This window comes from Xiphophorus hellerii, chromosome 20, assembly GCF_003331165.1.
Source record: "Xiphophorus hellerii strain 12219 chromosome 20, Xiphophorus_hellerii-4.1, whole genome shotgun sequence".
NCBI lineage: Eukaryota > Metazoa > Chordata > Actinopteri > Cyprinodontiformes > Poeciliidae > Xiphophorus > Xiphophorus hellerii.
Window position 1 is genome coordinate 6,515,166 of NC_045691.1, and position 23,038 is coordinate 6,538,203.

At 35.3% G+C, this 23,038-nt stretch overlaps 1 protein-coding gene across 1 annotated transcript in view; it reads right to left on the reverse strand.

Moving 5' to 3' along the window:
* The window catches only part of LOC116710870 (metabotropic glutamate receptor 4-like), a 178,869-nt gene that overhangs the window by 65,682 nt on the left and 90,149 nt on the right, over positions 1-23,038 (reverse strand). The window contains 2 exon segments of the mRNA XM_032550153.1: positions 12,335-12,461; positions 12,463-12,552. Of these exon segments, the coding sequence (XP_032406044.1) occupies positions 12,335-12,461; positions 12,463-12,552 (217 nt within the window).

Consider the following 23,038-nt stretch of genomic DNA (forward strand, 5'->3'; position numbering starts at 1 on the left):
TCATCTCTAGTTTATAATCCAAAATGCTTACATGTATAGCTGAATTATCAAAGAACTATAAGACAAGTATCAAACAGAACCATAGCCTTTTAGTTTTTGATATTTTAATAAGTTACACATCTGTAAGTTCATGTTTTTCCATAAGCATGTTCTTTGCAGAAAGGGGTCACAAAAGCAAGAACTCGTCCTCTGTGTTATTAATGCAAAAATGCCACTGATCCAACATATGTGCTCCCAAATAACTGGCTGAAAGACAACTGACTCCAACTATTCTCCACAGAACTATCAGCATAAGAAAAAGAAAAAAAAGTGCAATACTTACCTTATTTTCAGATCTTAAAACCCACGTCATGAGCCATGAAAGAATATTATTCTGACCCAGCACCAATGCAGTTCTGATAACTAAGTTGCCTATGTATCAACTGGCACCAAACCAGCCTGGCTATGAGCTGAGGAAATCAGCTATGTATGGTGTGGATGTTTAGGTTTATGTTTTGACTAGGAAACACGGGAAGTAAGATTCCCAGAGGGCATCTGTTTTCTAGTAAGGTTTCATCACACAGGATGAACATAATCCAAGGAAATCCTTACGTACTGTGCACTACCATCAGCGAACTGCATTTAGAGGACAAATAGTTTCATTCTAATCTAGCTCAAAATAGAAGAAATGACAAACAAAATTTCAGCTTTGTGGCATCTTCCTGCCCACTGGCATATTAAACTCTCATTTTGCATTCTGCAAACATTTCATGTTTTCAACCTTAAAATCTGATTCTATATCATCCCTCCCACTCTTTTCCCCTCCACCTCTTTCTGTTTTTCATCAGACTGTTAAGCTGGTTGTCATTTCTAATGGAAATGACACACCCTGAGTCAAAGTGACACTGTGTCAAGAACCCATCCTGTGATTCCTGCCAGGCAAATCGCTCATGCTTTATTCCTTATTCAGAATTAAATTAAAAACCCTCTCCTAGGCCCTTATAACTTCATAAGGGTTTCAGTGTAATGTCTTCAATAACAGTTCAATAACAAACCCTGAGTACAACCCAATGCCTTCCTCATTTGCAATTTTGCAGAGAAGCCTGAAAACGTCCAGACTTCTATCGTGAATTTGAAATATGCCAGGAAAAAAATAGAGGGATTATTTTGATATAACTTAAAATGGCAACACAAAGAAAGTGTGTCTGTTTTCTTTCCTCTCCCTGGAAATTGTCCCCTTTTAATGTATTTGGACAAAAGAGATTTTATGATAGTACCTTTGTGTTTGATGACTGATGGGCAGTTTACCATTTTTATAAAGCTGTCAAAGGTCTTTTTCTATATCTATGTAACTCTGCCCTAACAGCTACAGAAATGAGAAAAACGACAATGAACAGATTATTGTATTTTAATAACTTCCTTGAAGAAGATTTCCACCGAGTAGTGTTTATAACTTTGTATGTTTGTGTTTTTGTGATGTAAAGCACTTTGAACTGCCTTGTTGCTGGAATGTGCTATACAAATAAACTTGATAGATTGAAACTTGAAATCCAAAGCACATTCATTCATGGCTAAAGTGTCTATTTCTAAGCCAATGTCAGAAAATCAAACACATTTGGTCTGGAAAAATTACAAATCTGCTGACATTCCCTCCAGTCAGCTCTCAATGTTTAGCTCAGTCTAAATATTCCGCTTATTTCATTAGGGCTAATGGGACAATTGGAAACCTATTTGTAAGTCCTTGTGTAGCCTATTACTGTATGGAAATTTTGCTCAAAACACACCGTCACTGATTTCTCTTTTTTCCATTGCTAAATCAAATTCAGTTTCCACTATCAAGGTTATTCCAGCATACTGTGCATGGAGATTGGCTGTCCCTGACAGTCATTGGTTGGTTTATGCCAATGTTGCCTCATTAGCTACCAAAGTCATTATTTTTGGCCCCTCATGGCAGTGATCACCATGCATCAATAAAACAGGAGTGGTTCTGTCATTTCTTTAGCATAAGCACTTCAGGGTCCTTGGCCAGAAGTAAAATTGCCTCCATACTCCATTAGAGGACATAGATAGCGCAGTAAAAGAGTATTTGTTCACACAAATTCCTCCTGTCTTTTTTGTTTATGACACTTAAATATTTTAGATCACCACACAAAATTTTATTTCAGACCAAAATAGCCTGTGTAAGTAAGAAGAAAACAGTTTTCAGTTGATGTAGTTTATGAAGGCAAGAAAGCTATCCTAAGCAACCTGTCCTGCTGAGGGAAGGTAATTGCATCCCTTGTTAAATCATGAATTAACTGTGATTAACCACATTTTTAAAACGCTGAGCTCAGTTTCTGCTAGACCGGTGAATTTAGGAAATCACTAGAATGGAAACTGTCTGACAACATAATGTAAGATAAAAGATCCCAAAATGGTATCCACAAAACATATAATAATTATTGTTTTATGAAATTAAAGACAATTATAAAGATGTGAATATATTCTTTTTCAGGGTTACAGACTGTGGTTTTGTCTTCTTCTCATGATCCGTTGTTTTCTTTACATGCAGTGTGGTTGGTTCCATTCTTTGACTGAGGTTGGTGATGTTCCTATCAAATTTAGACTTCACAGAGAGACATCTAGCAAACCCTGGAGGTTGGAGAAAGATGATAATATCTTAAAACAAACTGTCAAGCAGATAGTAGAGGGGACTAGGAGATATGTATCACTCTACTTAATTTTAAACAAATCTCTAAAAAAGTTTAATGTTCATGTCAATCAATAGAAAATTAAATTACCATCCTCATCAAATGAAGTCAGTTAAGGATATTTTTGTCTAGAACTTCTAATCATTTAATATATCCAATCCCACACACAAACTCCTTCATATATGCTCATTTGAGAAGGTTTTTTTTTAAAAAAGGTTTGTACTTCTTTTACATTGTCTATTGTGAGTCTGCAAACTCATTCCAAGTCATCATGAGCCACACTATAGTAGTTCAAAATGAAAGCAGTCTCTGATGTTTTTATTTGATTCAATCTTTATAATACTGAATAATACAACATGTAAATCTGCTCTAATGACGATTATAAATTAAGCCATTTAGAAACTCTATGTCAGAAGCTGAGAAAATCTCATCCCTTGGACAAAAGTGACATCGGTATGTAATAATGAAAATAAGTTGTATGGATTAGTGGGAGAATTGTAATCCAGATTAGTTGCATGAGCACTCCCATTTATAATATTCTCTCATGACTTCTAATAAAAAGCCTCCATAGAATAGAATTAAACAAAAAACAATCTAAATATCATTTAATATCTGATTCATGCACCACTGTCCGTAATTTTAGATGATCTTTTCTAAAAAAGTCCTCCTGCAAATATTACCTGAAAAAAGTGCACTAATATTTAAAACCCTATTTTGATCTGAGTTTGTGCAGTTTTACATAAAAACATCAGGCTACAATTGAATGCAACAGCCCACACAGCATCCCTCACAACCTAATCCATTGCCATGGATTTCTTTGTACTTTTGATTTGATCTTCACGCACATAATTTGCCCAATTATCTTCCCTGTTTGAATATGTATTATTTCACACTTACATCAGAAAGTACAAGCCCCATGTGGGAAATGTCATTATGTGAATTTACCACACTGCATTTCACGGGTGCAGAACAATGTCATGTGAAAATCTGAGCTGGGGAACAGCACATTTCTACTGGGCATGTCTGAAGATCAGAGTTCAAGCAGCAGTGTTTGCTTTGAAAAATTGACTTTACATTAAGAGTAATATATGACCATCATGCCTGTAACAGAGAGGGAATAGCTACCAAGAGAAAATTCTTCAGATGATGGATGATTATTCAACTATTAGCTTTGCCCAATTAGGCAATGACAAGTAACTGTTTAAACAAATTCTAACAGGACATATCTGAGGCACTCAGGGGTCGTTCATATGGTGTCACATAATAAATAACACTATAAGTGGCCGACACAACGCACAGGGTGTGAACTCGAGATTTAAAAGGCCATATGGATAAAAAGAGGAACATTGCTGAGTGTGCTGTGATCTCTTCCCTTGGTGACTGCAGTCATTTAGAGTACAGATGTTCGAAAACCTCCCAGACTGCTCTGGGTGGAGCAAAGTTTTTCTCTCAACCAATCGCTGAGCTTTCAATATTTTTTTCCATTAAATCTCCTTGTAGGCTGTTTGGCTTTTAGTGAAGGAAGACTCTGATATTTCATGTTTCTCTGGGACATCAAATTTGAGAACAAATAAAAAAGAATATGTCTGCATGTCCAAAGCCTCGCCTGCAGAAGCATACTCTGGGTTTGCTCAAGTGTTGTCACATCATTCCCATGAGTGTCATATTCATCAGTGCAATATAATGAATACATGCCCTGTCTAACCCTCACACAAAAGCTTGCTCATGTTAACACCAACGGTTCAAGCATGTTCTAATCTGAATTTTAAAATGGCCCTTAACTCCGCCCTTGCATCAGTGAATGGCATGTCTGATGTTTTGGGAAATTTCTTTTTCTGTCCTCATTAGACAGGCAGAGGGGGATGGGAAGTGCATGGCAGCATGTATCAGAAAAAGTATTCTGGTATTTTTATCAGCTGTATTATCCAAATAAATACATAATCCCAACATCTAATCAATGGAACAAAATCAACTTTTAATTAACTCATTAGGATCTGATAAATACAACATAATAATGATTTCCCTTTTCCAGCTGAGTTCTTTCTTTTTTTTCTGTTACCAGGAATAACATCAACTCTCTCTATTGTCTATTTTCTGAATCTTCAAATAACAAGCCTCGAGCAGTTCATCATTGTTGATGCTCCCTGATTTCTTTTTCTTTGTTTTGCATTTCCTACATGCACTTTTCCATGCTGACTCTATTTCTAATGCTTGTAATCCTTTGCGTCACACAGGGGTGGCACTTACTCCATTAGCAAGGATTCTCATGTTAATGTCAGGACGGTCATTGGTTTGTGAGGGAATCTTGTTAGGGCTCTTATCGACATTGAGTTTCATTAACTTGATTAATGGTGTCTATTGGGGCAAGCTCCATGTTAATGAACATCTTTGCAAAGATGGGCTGTCTGCAAGATGTGCTTCTCCTGCCAACTCTTGCCCGGCCACACAGTTGCTTTCAGAAAGGTTGCACACAAAAAAAAAAAAAAAAAATCATAAATACTGAAGTAGTAAGAGTGCATGAAGTGGACCCCAGATAAACATTAAGAGCTTTCTGTTTCTGAATCTATGTTGTTTTCAAAAGGCTTTCTTTGAAATTAAACAAATAAACATCCAGTGTCCCTAGATCTTCAGCATACATTATGTAAGGATTCTCCAACTAACTCTTTTGGTGACACAGGACTTTATCTTTCGATGTTAATATTGTTTCTGAGGACATATAGACTATATATATATTTATTTTTACCACCCTTTGAAAATGACCATGCTGCTGACTTTACCACCACTTCTCTGCCTTTTCTTTTAACTCCCCATCATCCTGCACTGCATCAGTGTCATTGTCACATGATCAAACAAATCCAAAAAAATATCAATTTAGACTTTGCTTTCAGAGATTTATTAACTCAAGAATTTAAATGGAAATTAAAGTTGACAGCTCAAATATGGCTGTTTAATTAAAATTTGTTGGATTAATCAAAATATTTTTTTGTCAGTGATCCAGAACACAACGGAGTGAATAAGGAAACAGAAGAAATAAGGAGGATGCTGGAATCTGAAGTGAATGAGGTCAGGAAGACGACAATAATCATCATCATCAATCAAGATTACAGGAGATGCAACCTGAACACGGCTTGTAGCTTTCTTTTACTATGCAGAATGTATGGATCCTTTCCAAATGTTAGATGTCATTGTGAGACTAGTAAGAATTCATCTTAAAGCTCTGAACAGAAACGGATGGATGCCCCCTGCCAACACAAAACAGTGCTTGCATTCTTAAGCATAGAAAGAGGTGAAAAAAGTTGAGTTCCCACAAGACAAAATAACAAAATATCCATTAAATGAGTTATGTTTATTTTCCTCTGAGAGAAAGATAAAGATATGTATTGTTATCTGACAGCAGGAGAAATACAGTATGCCAAAAGTACAAACCTATCAAGAAATTAAACTCATACTAAATTTGGTTTGTCACCTTACATTTCAATCTTGTATTGATCTGATAAAATGACTTATCCTGATTTGTCAGGTGATTTAAATGTTTTATTTTGCTTTAATATTCACATTGTCTGGACAATGAGATATTACATCTTTTATCTTGAACAGACAATTATTTATCTCATGTTTTTAACAAACATTATATGCAAAGTTGTAACCCTATAATTATCTTGCTTAATACCTTTTAATTTACAAATGGACAGGCACAAGTCTTTTTCCATGTGATTTCTTTCTTAGTGCTTGTCTCTGAATTTTACATTTTATCCAAAAGAGTGAAACAGAGGGTAGAAGTCTTCGCATTCAGCAACAACACCTTAGAGATGAAATACTGGTCACCTCCAAGAAAAAAGAAAGACTGAAGGTTACCAATTCACAGCTCTATATTCCTTTTTTTTTTCTCACCGGGAAGAGAGGCCAGCAAAGACCAAAACAACCTGGAATTCATATTTACCTTTCATCATCTGCCTCTTGCTCACAATGTGCACAGATATGTTATTATCTCTCCTTAGAGAGAAAAGTCTGCTGGTACAATGGCAAACAGGTGACTCTGGGCCATCTGGGGTCATTGGTATGGAAGATGATTCAAATAATTTGCCTCATCAGGTATTACCTTGGAGTATTTAACTCATACTGATCCCGTGTGATTTGGTAAGAGTGAAGCAAGTGCAGCGGTCTTGTTACTATTTACAGACTGTGTAGTATTTTGTATCAGACTGATTAGTTTGCTTACTTAATGCTATTGAAGCAGAGCACAGAATAGAATTTCTCTTAATACCTCAAACTTTAAGCTAATCATAGGTAGAAAATTATTTATGTTCTTCTGGGCCTTTTAAATTGATTTGATTTGTTAAGTGTTGATTGAAGAAATTTACCCACTCAGAAAGAAAATCTGATGAATTCTATGGGCTTAGCTTATGAAATCTTGAACAGACAATTATTTGTCTCATGTTTTTAACAAACATTAAATGCAAAGTTGTAATCCTATAATTATCATGCTTAATACCTTTTAATTTACAAATGGACAGGCACAAATCTTTGTCCATGTGATTTCTTTCTTAGTGCTCGTCTTTGAATTTTACATCTTATCCAAGAGAGTGTCAGCTTTTTTTCTGTAAAAAACGTTTACAGAATCAGCATATTTTACATGGTCACTGAATAAAGAGAAACTATAAAGGTTTAGGCTGACAACTACTCAGGATAAAAGAATACTACAGTGGGCCACCTGTATTAGTGGGGGTTAGGAACCACAACAGATTGCAAATAGCTGAAATCTTCAAATACATGAGACATCCTTTAAAAATGTTTATGATTGCCTGTTTTAATAGTTGAAACACCAAATGTATGTGTAATACATGCATTTATATTCACAGTGAAAACCATTTTGTCAGTACTTCAGAAGTTAACAGCCATGGTTTTCTTTATCTACGCTGTTGGTGGTTCAGCTAATCAAGGAAAATGAAAAGCACTTCTGGATTGGCTGCTCTGCAAACGCCAGCTTAAGGCGTGTCATGAAGCATTGCACAATATTTCATTTTCAAAAGCTACATTTTCTTCTGAATGCTCAAGATGAGCTCTACAAAAAAATCTGCAAAATGGCCATTTTTTTGGTGAATAGGTGAATCCATGAATACTGAACTGTGAATAGGCGGGCGTCCACTGAACTGTCAGTGCCACAACAAACAGCTATCAAGGCAGAAAAATTACAATAAGGTTGCTGAATCAGCATTTTTGTTTACTGTATCACATAATATTCCTGTGATAATACAACATTTTTTTATTGGATTGTTGTTCTGAGTGTCCACACTATCTGCTATCCTACTAGCAATCCAAGGAAATAACAAATTTATTTGCATTGTGTGTATTCATACATTAGAGGAACTTTCAGATCTTCCAGACACAAACAAGAAAAAAATACTGTTCTTACATTGATAAGGAAGTATGCTAGGCTTAGATCTATTAATCCGCTTTCAGTTATTTGAGCCAGTGCTACAAAGATCTGATAGTATATGCGGGTAATCCTGTATCACATTTAGCACCTTGCAGTTCAGAGAAACAAGATTCGAGATCCAATATATCACCTACAAATGTTACATTTAACAGTAGGTGGTTTTTGGATCATTTTGCTGTTGTTTTCAACACCTTCCAAATAGGGGTGTAATGTTATTTGTTAAAATACCACAAGGCATTGAAAATGCTAATGACACTTTCCTTTGTATTCTAGAGTGATGTTTATGCATATTATAAACATCTATACTATATCTTAGTATCAGCAGGACTTTGTATCACCTCACCTTGCTTTTTTGAATCTTTCCAAACCGACATGGCTATTTCACAAAATGAGCTTAATTTCTATGTTTTCTCCTCAAATTTGCATACAATTGGCTGATTTGTTGAGAAAAAATAAGACATTTTCCAAATTTGAGATTCTTATTAAAATCTTGTTTATGTATATCTGTGATGATATTTAAAGGAATGATTTTAAAAAACAAACACTGAGCTCTGTCTATGCTGTCTATGCTCACATCTTTGTTGGCCGGAAATCCCAACAAAACTTACGTTGTTTATACCATTTTACCTGCAGCCATGTTAATTTGTGATAGACTGTCACCAATAAAAGTACTGTGCTTAGAAAACATGACATTCTAAGTTTTCTTGATGCTTGGAAAAAAAAGTTTTCTAAATACTTGATTTGAAGTGCTACAGTATTTCATCTTTTTTTTCAGAAAGTGAATGGAAAAATATCAGTTTAAAAATATCCATGGTCAGGGCCTCTGAGTGTGGTGCATAAGGCCTCGAATGACTGCCTCCTCCAATTGCGGTGTCTGGGGTGGAATAATAAAGCTAATAAGAAGGATGGAACCATCTTGATATATTTTAGAGCAAAGCTCTTTTACTGGGTAACATTCCTCACAGGAGATATTTTTCAATGAGGTCATACCTTATTTTATGAGCATAGCTCGCCTCATTTGTTTTAAGTGATGGTTGGATCTTACAGTGTAGATATGTTTATGAATTTCAGATGGATCAAGTAAGGTGATTTTGGTCTCCTTTAGAAGAAATGACACAGCAACTTCCAGCTTGATCCACAAAATACTATGCTAGAGGAGCTCCAAAAGTATTTCAGTGGGTTGGCTGATAAAGTACGAGTAACTTTGGGATGCTCCATCATCCATCTCTCTTGCATTGGGACAGGACAGAAAGAGTCTTCCTGTTTTTATGCCTTCATGCCTTCCCTAAAGGTGATAACATGAAACAGAACTGGATTGTTTTATTTGGAGACATTGCATTCTTTCTTTAAAATACACAAGAGTACATTAGGCCTGCAATATTCATTTTGGGGACAGACATTAGCTAAGCAAATTTGATCAAAATTATATTTAAAACAATTTGCAGGGAACATATATATATATATATATATATATATATATATATATATCTTCACTGCCGTACTTGGATAAAGTCCTGGGGATGCTTCATGCAGAAAGAAGGTTTTTTCTTAACCCTCAGCAGACTTGTTCCCAAGAGATTAATAGAACAAAGTGACAGACTGAGCCGATAAACAACATCCAAGTTGTTTTTTGGGGGGGGGGGTTGTAGGCACAGTGCAAGACTGAGACATCACTGGGGTATCTTAGAGTGCATTTTTTAATTACAGTTGCACTTAGTCAACCAAAACAGTCAAACATCACGGGAACTCTTTCAGTAAAACAGAGTAAACACACCTAAAGCAACCTAAAGAGTCCAAAAACACTTATTGTTAACTTTGTGTAATATGTGTAGGAGTTATGTGTTTTTAATATACAGATTATTGTCTATCTCTAATAGGAGGTGTTATGTATGACATGGAATCACACTACTCGATAATTCTTCTTGTTGAGTACTTTGCTGATTATAGAAAAACTATTAGACCCTCATAGATTTCTTAGATTTATGCTTTTTTTGTCACACTTAGAGGTGTCAGATAGACTATTATATTTTTCCAAACAAAGACAATCATAGCATGTATAAAAAACAGTTTTTTTAAACCAACCTAGCTTGATGAGAAATATATAATTCCATACCCAGGTCTGATTTTTACCTGCAGAATCAAAAAGTCCCTTTTAAACAACACATTGGACAACATGAAGAAGGCTAACATATCTCAAGAACCAAAACATCACACACTGATCTAAAGAAATGCAAAAAAAAAAAAAAAAGAGAAAATAGTTTATTTCTAACAACCTGGAAAAAGTTACAAGCCATCTAACTTTGGGACTCATATTCCACAACTGGAGAAAACATGGAACAGAGAGTGCACCAACAATTCTTCTAGGATGTCACAGATGAATACAGAACAGCATATAAGCCCTGAAGGCCTCACATTCCTCAGTTAGGGTCAATGTCTTTGATTTGACAAGAGTTAGACTGGAAAATGAGGCATCCGTATAGGTTTCAAGGTCAAAACTAATGCTAGACACAACAAACACTCCGATGATCCCCAACATGATTGGTAAATTGTTCTGTTGACTGATTAGACAAAATTCCTGCACAGAAACGTAAAAGGCGTATTTCCAGTTAGAAGACAATAACTTTTTCAGATAGAGCCAGTTTGCTTTTGATAGCTATTTCCCTTATTGAGTGAAACCATAATTTGAAAATTGCCTTTTGTGTTCACTCAGATTATTTCTGTCTGATATTAAAATGTATTTAATAATCTGAAATATTTAAGTGACAAAGCAGCAAAAACAGAAGAAATCTGTGATGGATAAATACTTTTTTTTACAGCCTTCGTGTCATTAGGGAAAAACAACATGCAGGGTGTGATTCAGAGAAAATAGAAATGAGCCAAAAATGTAAAAAATACACCAGAACATCATCGTTGTTGTTTCTAGCTTCTGTTTCAGGTGCTAAACGTAAAGACTTAGACCTGACATTCTTTCAGAATTAATATGACAGCTAGAATATGCTTACTTACACATTCAAACAACATAAAGCAACATCTCCTCAAAATGTTTGGCAGCTGTGAGTAAGAATGTTACATGGGTTTTCATTTTGTCACAATATGTCTTTTTTAGGATGTGAGTTTAGAAATCGAAGCAGTTCTTAAAAAAAATGCACCTTTTTGTTCACTTTGTCTTGGTTTGTTATATATGTGCATGGTTGGGCTCAGTGTATGCACTAAATGTAGGCTTCACACCAGCAGCCTAGTGAAGGGTCAGAGGGTACCAGTAGGTCAGCAAGCAGAAAGACAAAGGAATCTGAGAGCCTGATTAGTAGTTTGCACATTTTTTCTTCTGCAGTTTCTTATTTTTGTACTGACAATAAAGCTGCCTTCAAGCGAGCGAGCACACACATACATGGATGCACTAATAGGTGCTTCCAAACACATGTCTTGCCTAGCAAAACGGCAAAATCATTATTTATCTTTTTATTTATTCTTTCTTTCTTTATCATTTTTAGGAGTAATATAGTAGGTTTTTTGAGAGAATAATCTGAAATCTACTCCCAAGCACATCTGTTTGTTTTTTGACAATCTGAATCTTTGTGTTTGTCTGATGCTGAATCATGTTAAAGAAAACTGAAGTATTTTATGTCTTTAAATTAAATCTATCATGATTTGTAATCTGTCAGTTTGCTCCACATATGAGAAGTTTCTGTCCTCTGCTCCTTAGTTTGCTTAAAACAACAGAAGTTAAGATGCATCTTTTTGGGGGGGGTTTCACTATAAAAGCAATTATGTCGTCAAAGTCTAATGATGTTAAATAGTTATATTTATTTTTCAGTTTTACGTTTTGTGGATAATTTACAGATAATATCTCTAGAATTATAGCACCCTTACTTTCTACATGCACAAAGCTGAAAATCAAATGATAGTAGAGAAAAACATTTTATTGAAAAAAAGTACATTGAGCCAAACCAACCTATATATTTTTTGAATGATTCTACCTTTAATCAGCCTATTGCTAAAGAAATAATTAAAATTTTAACTATATACTTTACTTTCTTGTAGTTATCTTTAAAGCTATCTCTGTTTATCCAATGGTTCTCCAACAGTTCTTGACCCCATTATTTACTTTGTAATAACAGTAGAAGTAATTTCTTCGTTTTCTTGAAGAAATTTATGAATTTGACTTATTAAACAGAGTCAAGAGAATCAGCGTTGTAAAATGCCATATGAGGACATATGGTGTACTCACCGTCCTCCCGAGACTTCTGAATGAAAGCATCAACTCCGCTCTCTCCGTAGTTTCCCTCTGAGGCCACAGTGGAGACAAAGTTCCAGCGCATGGCCTTAACAATGTCCACCATGGCCTGGGCCTGATACTGTGTCTGGAGGCACCACACGGGAGAAGAAGTCGTAGCGGGTGTTGTCACTCAGCTCCGGCGCTGTAGAGGCGTAGCTCACCTGGGGTATCTGTAGACAGATATACCGATAACATTAAAAGCATAAAGTGGCCGTCAGTGCAGCTGTGGGGAAGGATAGCGTACTGGCACAAGGCCACATGCAGTATAAACCATGTGAAGAGGACAGTTACACAACACACAAAAAAAATGTTTTGCATAGGATGTAGTGACAGAAATGATTCTAGAAGTGTAAAATAAAAACACAGAATCTACTATCTCAATAGTATAAAAAACTGTAGCAATGGTAATTCTGCAAAAAGAAGATAAGAATAGTGAACTTAAAAATTATCTTGGAGCCCCAAGTTTTTCTTCTTTAAAAGTATGGATCTTGTTGTATTGAAATAAATCACTGTTTCTATTCAAGTGTTAGATGTGGAGCATAAATGTAAGTGAGTTTCTGTGATGTGTCCCGAGAGCTCTGTTGTGCAATAACAGTCTGGTTTGGCTATGGATAGCTATTAATAAAGGCCACAGGCATTTATTACCAAAATTAGGTATTTATCAAAATTACCAATTTGTAGCACTACCTGGTAGTAAAGCAGTTCCAAACCTGATAAGGTTTTAGAACAACAATAGATGAAAGATCAAGTTCAGCACATTCACAGACAGTTTAACTTTACAAACGTATAGAATAAACATAGCTTATTTCTAAAATAAGACAAGTTTGTTAATAACAAGAATTCCACCCTTCAGTTAAGTAGTTTGATGAGCAAACTCACAAAGTTAGTAACACTCAACTTAACTCAACTATATAAAACTAAGGAACTGGCACTTCCTAGTCAGTGTGTGTGGAGCTGTCTTTTCTGTCAGGATGGTGGAGGAAATGCTGGTCCGTTGGCAAGATTAGACAGTATGTTTTTTTTAGAGAATTATTTAGATTCCTTCTTCCAAACTGCAATAAAGCAGGATCAATGCTTATTTTTTGGAGAGGGTACAGTCATGGGATACCTTTAGTTAGAATGAATATTTACTTTGGATCCAGGATTGCTTTGAAAATGAAATACCTCACTTTGCCATCAAATAAAAGCCTAGGCATGTAGAAAAAATGATTATTTTCATTAGACTCACTTTTTTATACTGTGATTGATTTGTCAATCACACGATACAGTTGGACAAAACTATTGGTAATTTTGTCCAACTCCTGTAAAAATATCTGTGATCCACTAAGGAAATAGAAAGACTACATGCAACACTCATGTAGATCAGCTAAATCCCAAAGCTTTGTGATAATTTCAACTCATCACACATGTGACTTTTCTAATGGATAAAACTGTGTTTGTGTAAATAGAATTTTTCATCCACGTGTATTGCAGAGAACAAAACAGAAAGGAGGCAGCAGGGCTTCCTGGTAATGATACAGAGTGTGCCTTTTTTTGATGCCAACTGGCCATGTTTTTTGTGTGTCAAAACAAAACAAGACGGAGGTGAAGCCTGCAAAACATGATTTTAATGAAAACAGCCCTGTTTTCTCCTAAGCTCTGTCTTCACCACATGCACTATTTCACTAACATAGACAGCAGACCTGAAGGCTGTGGCACACCTAACCAGATAAGCTTTGATGTGAAACATCTCTCTTAAAGGGAATGTCTCCCACCCTCTCGCAGTATGATGATAAGTCCAACCTGGTCAAAAATAAAAGGGTATGCTGGTTACAGTTATCTGGAAGATCTATTGTAGCTTGCCATTGGCCACAAATTAAATGTGAAGCAGTGAGTGAAAAATGTAAATAGATTATTGAATGTAATAGCTACTTCAGAAATATAATTAGACATGCTCATATTGAAGCTCAAAATGTAACCAAAAACAATGTACTGTAAAATGTGATGCTTTCAAAGAAGAAAATATAAAATAATATTGATGCTAAAAGCATTTTTATTGTAACATTGGTGAGTGTTACATCTATACATGTACTGTACTTAAATGCATCTACATTTGAGCATTTAGCTGTTTCTTTCTATGGCAGAAACAATAAATCTTTAGAAATGATGTAATATTTTATCTTCTTATTGAGTTCCTGAAAAAAAGCAGACACACAAGTTTAAAAACGTCTCTGTTGCTGACTTATTTTTTAGCTGTTTTCCTGTATGATGAATGTAAGTATCAGCATACTCAACTGAGAAATCCCCAATCTGGACAGAAGCTGGCCCGATATTTCAACATGATAAATTAAACCACTGGAAAAAGTTTTAAACAACTGCACAGCACTAAGAATAGACAAGTCCATGATGAAATGTTGAAAGTGTTATAAAACTGGAATCCCAGTGATGCTGCTTGTTATGCAAAAGATTCCATTAGAAATGCCTACTTTATTGTTAAATATAACAGTTAACTAGTAAATAAAACATAAGTTAATACAGTAAATATGAATAAATCTATCTATCTATCTATCTATCTATCTATCTATCTATCTATCTATCTATCTCCCCTTCTGTAATATAAGTGTACGTTTTGTTAAATATGATTCCATTACCTGCTAACATTGTTGCTCTCAGTATTTTCAGTATTTAGGCAATAATTTTGAACAAAATTAGATGTCACATTGTGTTAAAAACACAGACCAGAACGTGTTACTCTCCAGGCATTGTAAGTCATGATGACCATGTGAAAAGTGGGTAATGGAAAACCTGCTAATTTTGTGTCTAAAGGCTGTTTGGTAGCTACTGTAGCTCCTGCCCAAGGGAGAGATTTGTAAGAGTTTGTTGGTGTGAGGGGGTCAGGAAGGATAATCTCCAGCCTACTTCTTCAAGCTTGAGGTGTAAAAGCCTTAAAAACAAGGCACAGGTTGCCTAACTGACACTTTTGGCTGCCTCTCATTTAAAATAGTCTGCCTACTGGTTGCCCAAGAAACATAAAAGCTGAAAATACCAGTCAAATTGATTAAGGAAAACAAAGAAATGCTTTAACATGTCAATCTGATTTCTTTTCAACCAACCCAAGAACACAGCAGTAATGAAAAAGGAAAAAATTTTCCTCTTCCTGCGGTATTTGGAGTTTGCTTGGTGTTTTCGGTTTCATCCACAGCAGGCTTATCCGTTCTCATCTAAGCCACTGTAGCAAGTTATGAAATGTATTCATAAAGACAGGTTAGAGGCCACGCTTCCAGAGATACTCCACCTTGATACCGGAAACGTAAGACGATTTCCTCACAAAGACATAGGACAAAAAAACAAGAAATAATGATATGGAAAATTGAATATTCTTAAAAAACTGATTTTTGTCTAGCTCACATAACCATTCAGGACAAGACTGGAAGTGGTGGTGTGGCTGAAATAGATGACAATTTTAGGTCTAAAAAAATCTAATGCTACTTTAATTGAAGATAATTTTCAACAACAAAAAAATGAATTTTAAACAGAGCAGTCTGTTCCCCCTGCCTGGTGTCAGATTTTCTCACTCTGACAACCAACATGTGCTCAGCTGAGAACTCAGCAGAGTGCAAAGCTGTTTAATTGTTGTGACTATTATCAGGTACAGTGTGGGGGCAACGAAAGCAGATTTCTCTCACACTGCTTCAGCCTGACAATCTGTCAGTTGCAGTGAAGATGACAAGTAGCTTCTCGCAAACAAAAACGTCTCAATTTTTCCTCTTGACAGGAGTATTTCAGGATTCCCTGGTATTAACACAAGATTTCGAGCTGTTCCCAATTGGCATTTCAGCTTATGAGAGCAGTGGAGAAAAATAAAATTGTGACAGCAGTTAATGCATCTCAGTATAATTCATATCCCAGTGACAGATTGTGTTTTGAATATAAAAAGGAAACTATTTACGCAGACTGCACGTGTGTTCACGTTCCATTTCAGTCTTTTAAAATGTAATATAAAACCATACCTTCTAGGTCAAATTCTCAGATCAGTCATGACAGAAAAGCACGTGATTTATTTGATTTTTCTTTAAAGAACTCCTGTATAGTGAAATTATATTGCATGTAAGTAATGCAAGTAATGTTTGTTCCCTGTAGGATCTTGATAACTACATTCTTTTAGACCCAGACACTACATTTGTCTCTAATTGCAAATGTTACTGCTCTAAAAAACAACTAACTTTGTTTGCATCTGTAATTCAGACATCTGACAACTCTTTGTCGACCTGCTTCATGAACCAAATGGTAAGCACCTGTTTCAATCAAGCAGCGCATCAAAAACATGGATGAGCAAGCACACACTTTATCCTTCCTTCTCAGCACATCAGTCAATTTTGGGATTTATTTTAAGTATTGGCAATGGGTCATGACACCACACTCTTGATCTGTTTGGGCAGCACAGCGATGCTGCCGCTATGTTGACAAAGTGACCTGCAGTGTGCCCTCTAGTCTGTCAAAGAGAAACAGTTATACCCAGATGAGTGATTGTTATGTAGTCTTAGTGCTAACTTCAAAGAAGTCATAACTAAAAATGAAAAAGGTCAAATTTGTTACTCTTATTTTTTATTGCGATTTTTATTAAATTGGTAAAAGAAAAGTATATTTGTAGAAAAATGTGTATATTCCTTAGCTTCATAGTTAAGTATTCATATAGTTAACTGTGAGTTAGCAATACACAATTCTATAACTAATTCGATATCAATAAATCTCCTGAAAGATGGCCTCTCTCCTTTGTCTGCCAGCAGGTGTCTTCAACTCCTGCTTTTTGAGCATCTGGAGCAGAGAGTTCACTGCTCAGGTTGTATTAAGGGGAGCAGTGAACAAGACAGACACAGAATCAAACATCAATAAAATTTTATGTAATCCATTTTTTCTACTGAACACTTTGACAGAAAACTGCTCTTAGTCAGGTTGAACATACAAGTTATAATAATCAGCTTATTCTCAGGAGTGTTTCAGGAACATGTACCTAAAATTACCCAGACACCAATATTAAAATGAACATTTTACTGAAACTGATTCAATTTTCTTAAATGAAGGGGGAAAACCCAAACGTCACACTTTGCTGAAACTTACAAAGGAAAAAAACAATAATAATAATCTGTCACCAATTTCATTACAAATGATTATCTTCATTCCTTTATTTTTAGCTAGAATTTTGTGCAATAATATTTTTACTGCACTACATTGCTCTCTTTTGCATTATGCTTGGGCTAATATCAGTTTCACTGACTTCTTTTAAATCTCGACTAAAAACCCACCTGTTTAGAATTGTATTTGAAATGTAATCAATTACAAATTTATTGATGGAACTTGACTTAATGCTGTGTTTTGATTGTTGATTCTATGTTGCATTGTGTTTCTGTGTTTGTAATGATGTAAAGCACTTTGAAATGCCTTGCTGCTGAAATGTGCTATACAAATAAAATTTGATTGATTTCTTTTTAGTTTCTCTTCCATGCCTTTTTTTCTTTTAGAAAAAATGTCAATTTAGATATAAGACAAAAAAAACTTGTAGTCAAAATTATTATCATTTTCTCCTGGAAACGTCTACCAGCTGCTGTCACCAATCTTATTTTCTGTAAAACTACCAAATGTGTTGATCACTTCACTCTCGAGTATGCTTTTTTTTTAAAATGTATGCTGGTGGATGTCTTTTAGCCTTTGTGCTGTTCTTTATTCCCATAGAAATGTGCCAAACCACTTCTAGATTACAAAAGGAAGCCCAACGAAGAAGAATGGATCATTCTCAACATGTCCTTGGTTAAGAGATAACACATGTCTCTTTAAAACTAAATTGTCACAAAATGCAAAGCTGTGTGAAACGGCTACACAACAAGAAGCCCCCTCAGCTTCTGCAGCTAATAAGCAGACATCTCTTTTAACACATGAAAGATGCTGATAGAAACATGGAGAAGAAATATCCTTCTCCTACTGTTTGAGGCAAGTTTGAATTTTAAAACACGGTTTCGTGAAGTCTCATTTTGCTTGCTGTGAGCTCTGGGCTTCAGCACAGTTTTTCTCTGACAGAGGAAGGAAAGCTCACAGTGCAAAAAAGCTCTTTGCTCTAACACAGCAGGAGCTTTGTGTGTTGGCTGCAGCACAGCAAAGGCTGCATTATACCCAAGCACAAGTGGGTAAAATGGCAGTGTGCTCACTTTACTCCGGCAGAGTAAAACCTGCAGTGTTCTAGAGCAACATGCATTACATTTACTTAGATTACAACCCCAATTAATGATTAACTCCATAAATACCACAAAATAAGAATCTAGGATCAGCAAAAAGTACAAAATCTAATGCACTTTCATTTCAGCAAAGCAAACATCAGCACAAACCCAAATAAGGGAGTAATTATTCCCTTCACATAGTGCCTTGATTTAGTTAAGAAATTCAGGCCCAAACAGAGCGGACAGAGGGTGCAAACATAACAAGAAGTCAGTGAAGTTTTGCGGCGAGTGATATGGGTAAACAGAGCACCACTTCAGCATCCAGGCTTTGTCCTTAATTGCCATCAGCTGCTGCTGCCACTGAAGAGAGATTAAAGTTTCACTTTGGAGATGTCAGGGTAAGTGGAGCAGCAAATAGCAGAGCTTCTTGAATAGAAAAGCAATTTCTGCATAATGACATAACAAAACAGATATTCTCTGGTACAAAAATGAACAATAGTTGAACACAATAAAGCTATGTGGCCAGGATTCAGATCTGCAAATAAATAAATAAGAATTAATGTGTCTCATACATAAGTATTTTATCACTTTAAATATTTTCCTGGATTTTCAGTGGAAACGTTATAACTTTTTTAACAAGGTAGTTTACAGATCAATGTTGTGAGAGCTGGGAACAAAACTGTTGTCAAAGAAAATAAAGGATGGAGAAAGGAGTTTAATTGAAACCATCCTACAAATTAAGGCAATCCATGATGTTAGCTGTTTTGTATTAATATGTTGCTTTAATTAAAAAATGGCTTCTATTACTAAGATAGTTCTTATACTTGACAGATTGGGGCGCCTCCTCTTCATCTTTTCTTTACTTTTGTTGAATTGCTTGCATCCCCGAGGCAAGGTATGCACTTTTCTTTTTTTTTTCAAAATGCATCCAGTTTTTTTTATAAATACATTTTCATTAGCATTGTCATCATATATATTATATATATATATATATATATATATATATATATATATATATATATATATATATATATATATATATGCACTGTATATTCCCTGCATAATGTGAATATTTGAGTGAATTTATGGCTGTAAATCAAAGGGACTGACTTTGTTTTTTTTGTTTTTTTATAGAAACCAGTAAAGTCACTAATGCTGTCATTAAGCCTACTGAAAATAAAACCAGGCAGGAATCTGTCTTTGTCCTGTTTTGTCAAGAATATATTCAGCAGGTGGTTATCAGATAGTAGTAATCTGATTTACTTCAATATAAAAAATTGGTCTAAATTCATGATTACAGCTAGTTTTTGTAATTTTCTATTTCACCTCACTAAGTCTAGTTGAGTGCTAATCTCTAATCTTGTATTATTATCCTAACAAAGTGACATGGACATATAAAGTTCATCAATAGGCTTCAATAGATCAGAAGATGTGGTGGTACTCCATAATTTGAGCTAGCTGGAGCATACAGTGTAGCTGTTGAATTACATTTACCTGTGAATACAGCCTTATAGAGATCCATGTATAGTTTGCTCAGATTTGTAGTTGCTAAGTAATACAAGGAATGTGATTCCCAAATACAATCTGAACCATTCTAGCACAGTGAACCAATCTTAGTCACTTTTCCATTGACATTTAATGAACATGTCATGATCAACATTGTCAATTGCAACCGTGACATTCAGTAATACCATTACAGATTTTTCTCCACATCACTAATAAGATATAATGGCATTTGGAAATTTCATCAGTCAGTATTTCTGTTCTTTGGTTTGTTAATCTGACTGAAAACTACAGAAAAGATTGTTGAACTCCCCATTCATCAGCAGTTGTCTTCTTTGGTACAGTGTTAGTTATTAATGACCCTTTGTGCTTGTATTTTTTAATATTTTGAAGAAGGTATCCAAGCAGTTTGGTAATATTGTCCACTGTACACGTTGAGCCTCTGTAGACTGACAATAAAAACTCTGAGCATGTTTCAGACCTCTTCATAACATTTCAATCTTTCCGGGTCAACCTTTAATACTTTGGCACTCGACTAAATTGAGAGGAGAATTTCATCCTGCTTTGTCTTTCACACAGACTGACATCAACCACTTGCAATCATGCATATCACGCTTGGGAATCAAAATCTTTTTGCTGTCTGCTTTAGTGCTAATCAAGTGATGGTGACTCTTAAAAAATGGATTTGTGAACTGAGCTAATCTCGCTAGTTATAGGCCATTAAAACACAGAGGGAGGCACTGTTTGTCCCCAAATCTTTACATACATGTGGCACAAGGTTTCTTCTTCATTTTTTTCTAGGACAAGAGTGTGCTGTGTTGAAGAAATTTAGTTTACTTATGAAAAATAAAATCATGTTAATATATCTCAGAGCAAAGGCAGAAAACATTGCCAAGATTAGAAAGAAAATATTGGTACAATTTAGAATCATTCTTAAAAGCAAAATTTGAACCCAAGTATCACACTTGGCAGCCCAGAGAGCATAAATGCTGACCTAAACATTGAAGGGTGTGTGGGTGTCTCTGTTTACATGGATGAGTACAGTATCTTAGTTTCTTAAAGACTTTCCAAATATTGATTGCTGTGCTGCACTTCGGCTTTGCATGGTCAGATGGGATCCAGAAGCTGTCATCACTTTGATTTTGTCCAGTATTGATGAGACAAATGACCTTTTCTTTTTACTGAGTAGAGCATTTAGTTTGACCTCAGACTGTATTAAAACCGCTGATGGAAATGGAGAGAACATTGCTCATATATTCCAACAAACTTTTTACTTCTCCAAAATGTTTCGGCCTGTGAGGGTTTCTGGAAAGATATTAGGGCAATGCTTGATAAATGCTTATTATTTTCTCCATGGTTACCGACTGAGTTAAATCTTTCTGCTGTAATAAAGTTGTAAGATTGCAATGGGATTTATAATATCTGCTCACAGCATAAAGATTGTGAGCAAATGTTCTTTCTGTAAAGTCAGTTAATCAGTTTGTATCCCGGTCTCGGGGTCTTTTCTGCTTGGAGTTTGCATGTTCTCCCTGTTCATGTGTGGGTTCTCTCCGGGTACTCCCTGCTGTCTCCCACAGTTCAAAAACATGACTAGTTAACTAAATTGCTCTTAAGTGTGAATGTGCATGATATTGTTGTCCTGTGTCTTTGTGATGCTCTGTAATGGACTGGATCCTGTCTAGGACGTACAAGGCCTCTCGCCCAACAGTACTTGTTCAAGTTGTGTCAATTATGTCAGATTTTTTTTTTAAGGCTGTGGACATTTCTGTTCTTTATGGACCTTTACTACCACACATTTTCATTCCACTAAATTTGTTAAAACAATAGACCAACAAAACAAAAAAAAATCCATTATCACAATTGTATCCAGCACTTTCTGAAGAGTCAGCTTCTTTGGCACCTGGTGTTTTTGGCTTACTCTCCTATTTGAGAGTGTTAAGCAATGTCTGCAGGATAACTTTAAAGAAAGTTTTTGACATGAATGAGGAAGCCAGCGGTCTTCAACTCAAGTCCTTGAGGGCTGGTGTCCTCCAATATTTAGATGTGTCTCTGCTTCAACAAACTTGAGTTAAATAATCAAGTCATCAGCAGGATTCTGGAGAACTTGACTCCCTACTGAGGAGATAATCCATCCATTTGATTCAGATGTGTTGGACCAGGGACACATCTAAAAGTTGCAGGACACCGGTCCTCGAGATGTGGAGTAGAAAATCTTACACTCGTCAAAATCCTTTTGTTTTCTTTTTCAGTCGAATTATTGAAATGACTTTTATAGACTGTTATTTCCATATATCCACCTTTGTGTACTCCAATTTCTTTGGTTAAGAGGAGGACCCTGGAGAGTGAAAGGGATCTTATGAGTCAAAATTCCCCTGTGAACAGAAGGTAAATTGAGTTAAATTATCATACAATTTGTTTTTCATCTGCTATTATTTAATTGAACAGCAAAAAGTGGACATAATGCTAAAATACAGATAGATATCTGGGATTATTGTAGAAAAAAGAGATTTATGGAAAAAGATGTTTAAATGTCACTTCATGATCTAACCATAAAAGTAGAAAGTCAGCTGTTTTCATATGTACAATGTAATGAGAGACATATGACTGCATAACTAGTTAAAAACAAAATAAGTAACGTTTGGAAAAAAAACTACAAAGTCAAAATCATGCAATGAAAAATGAACACTATTTTTTTGTACTGTTTTTTCTTAAGTAAAAATGTAAACCGCTTACATTATGCTCAGTTTTATGAGATGAAATTCATATATTTAATTGGTTTTATTTTATCATTGCACTTCCTACAGATGTTTCCAATTTTTTTCATTACCACACTTACTGGTATTACATATAAACAAGGTATTTTTTTTTATTTCAAAGTGATCCAGTGTTTACCTGGAACACCTAAACCACTAGTTGCTCTTACTGAAACAATAATTCAATCATATAGTAATTTCTTTTTTGTTAT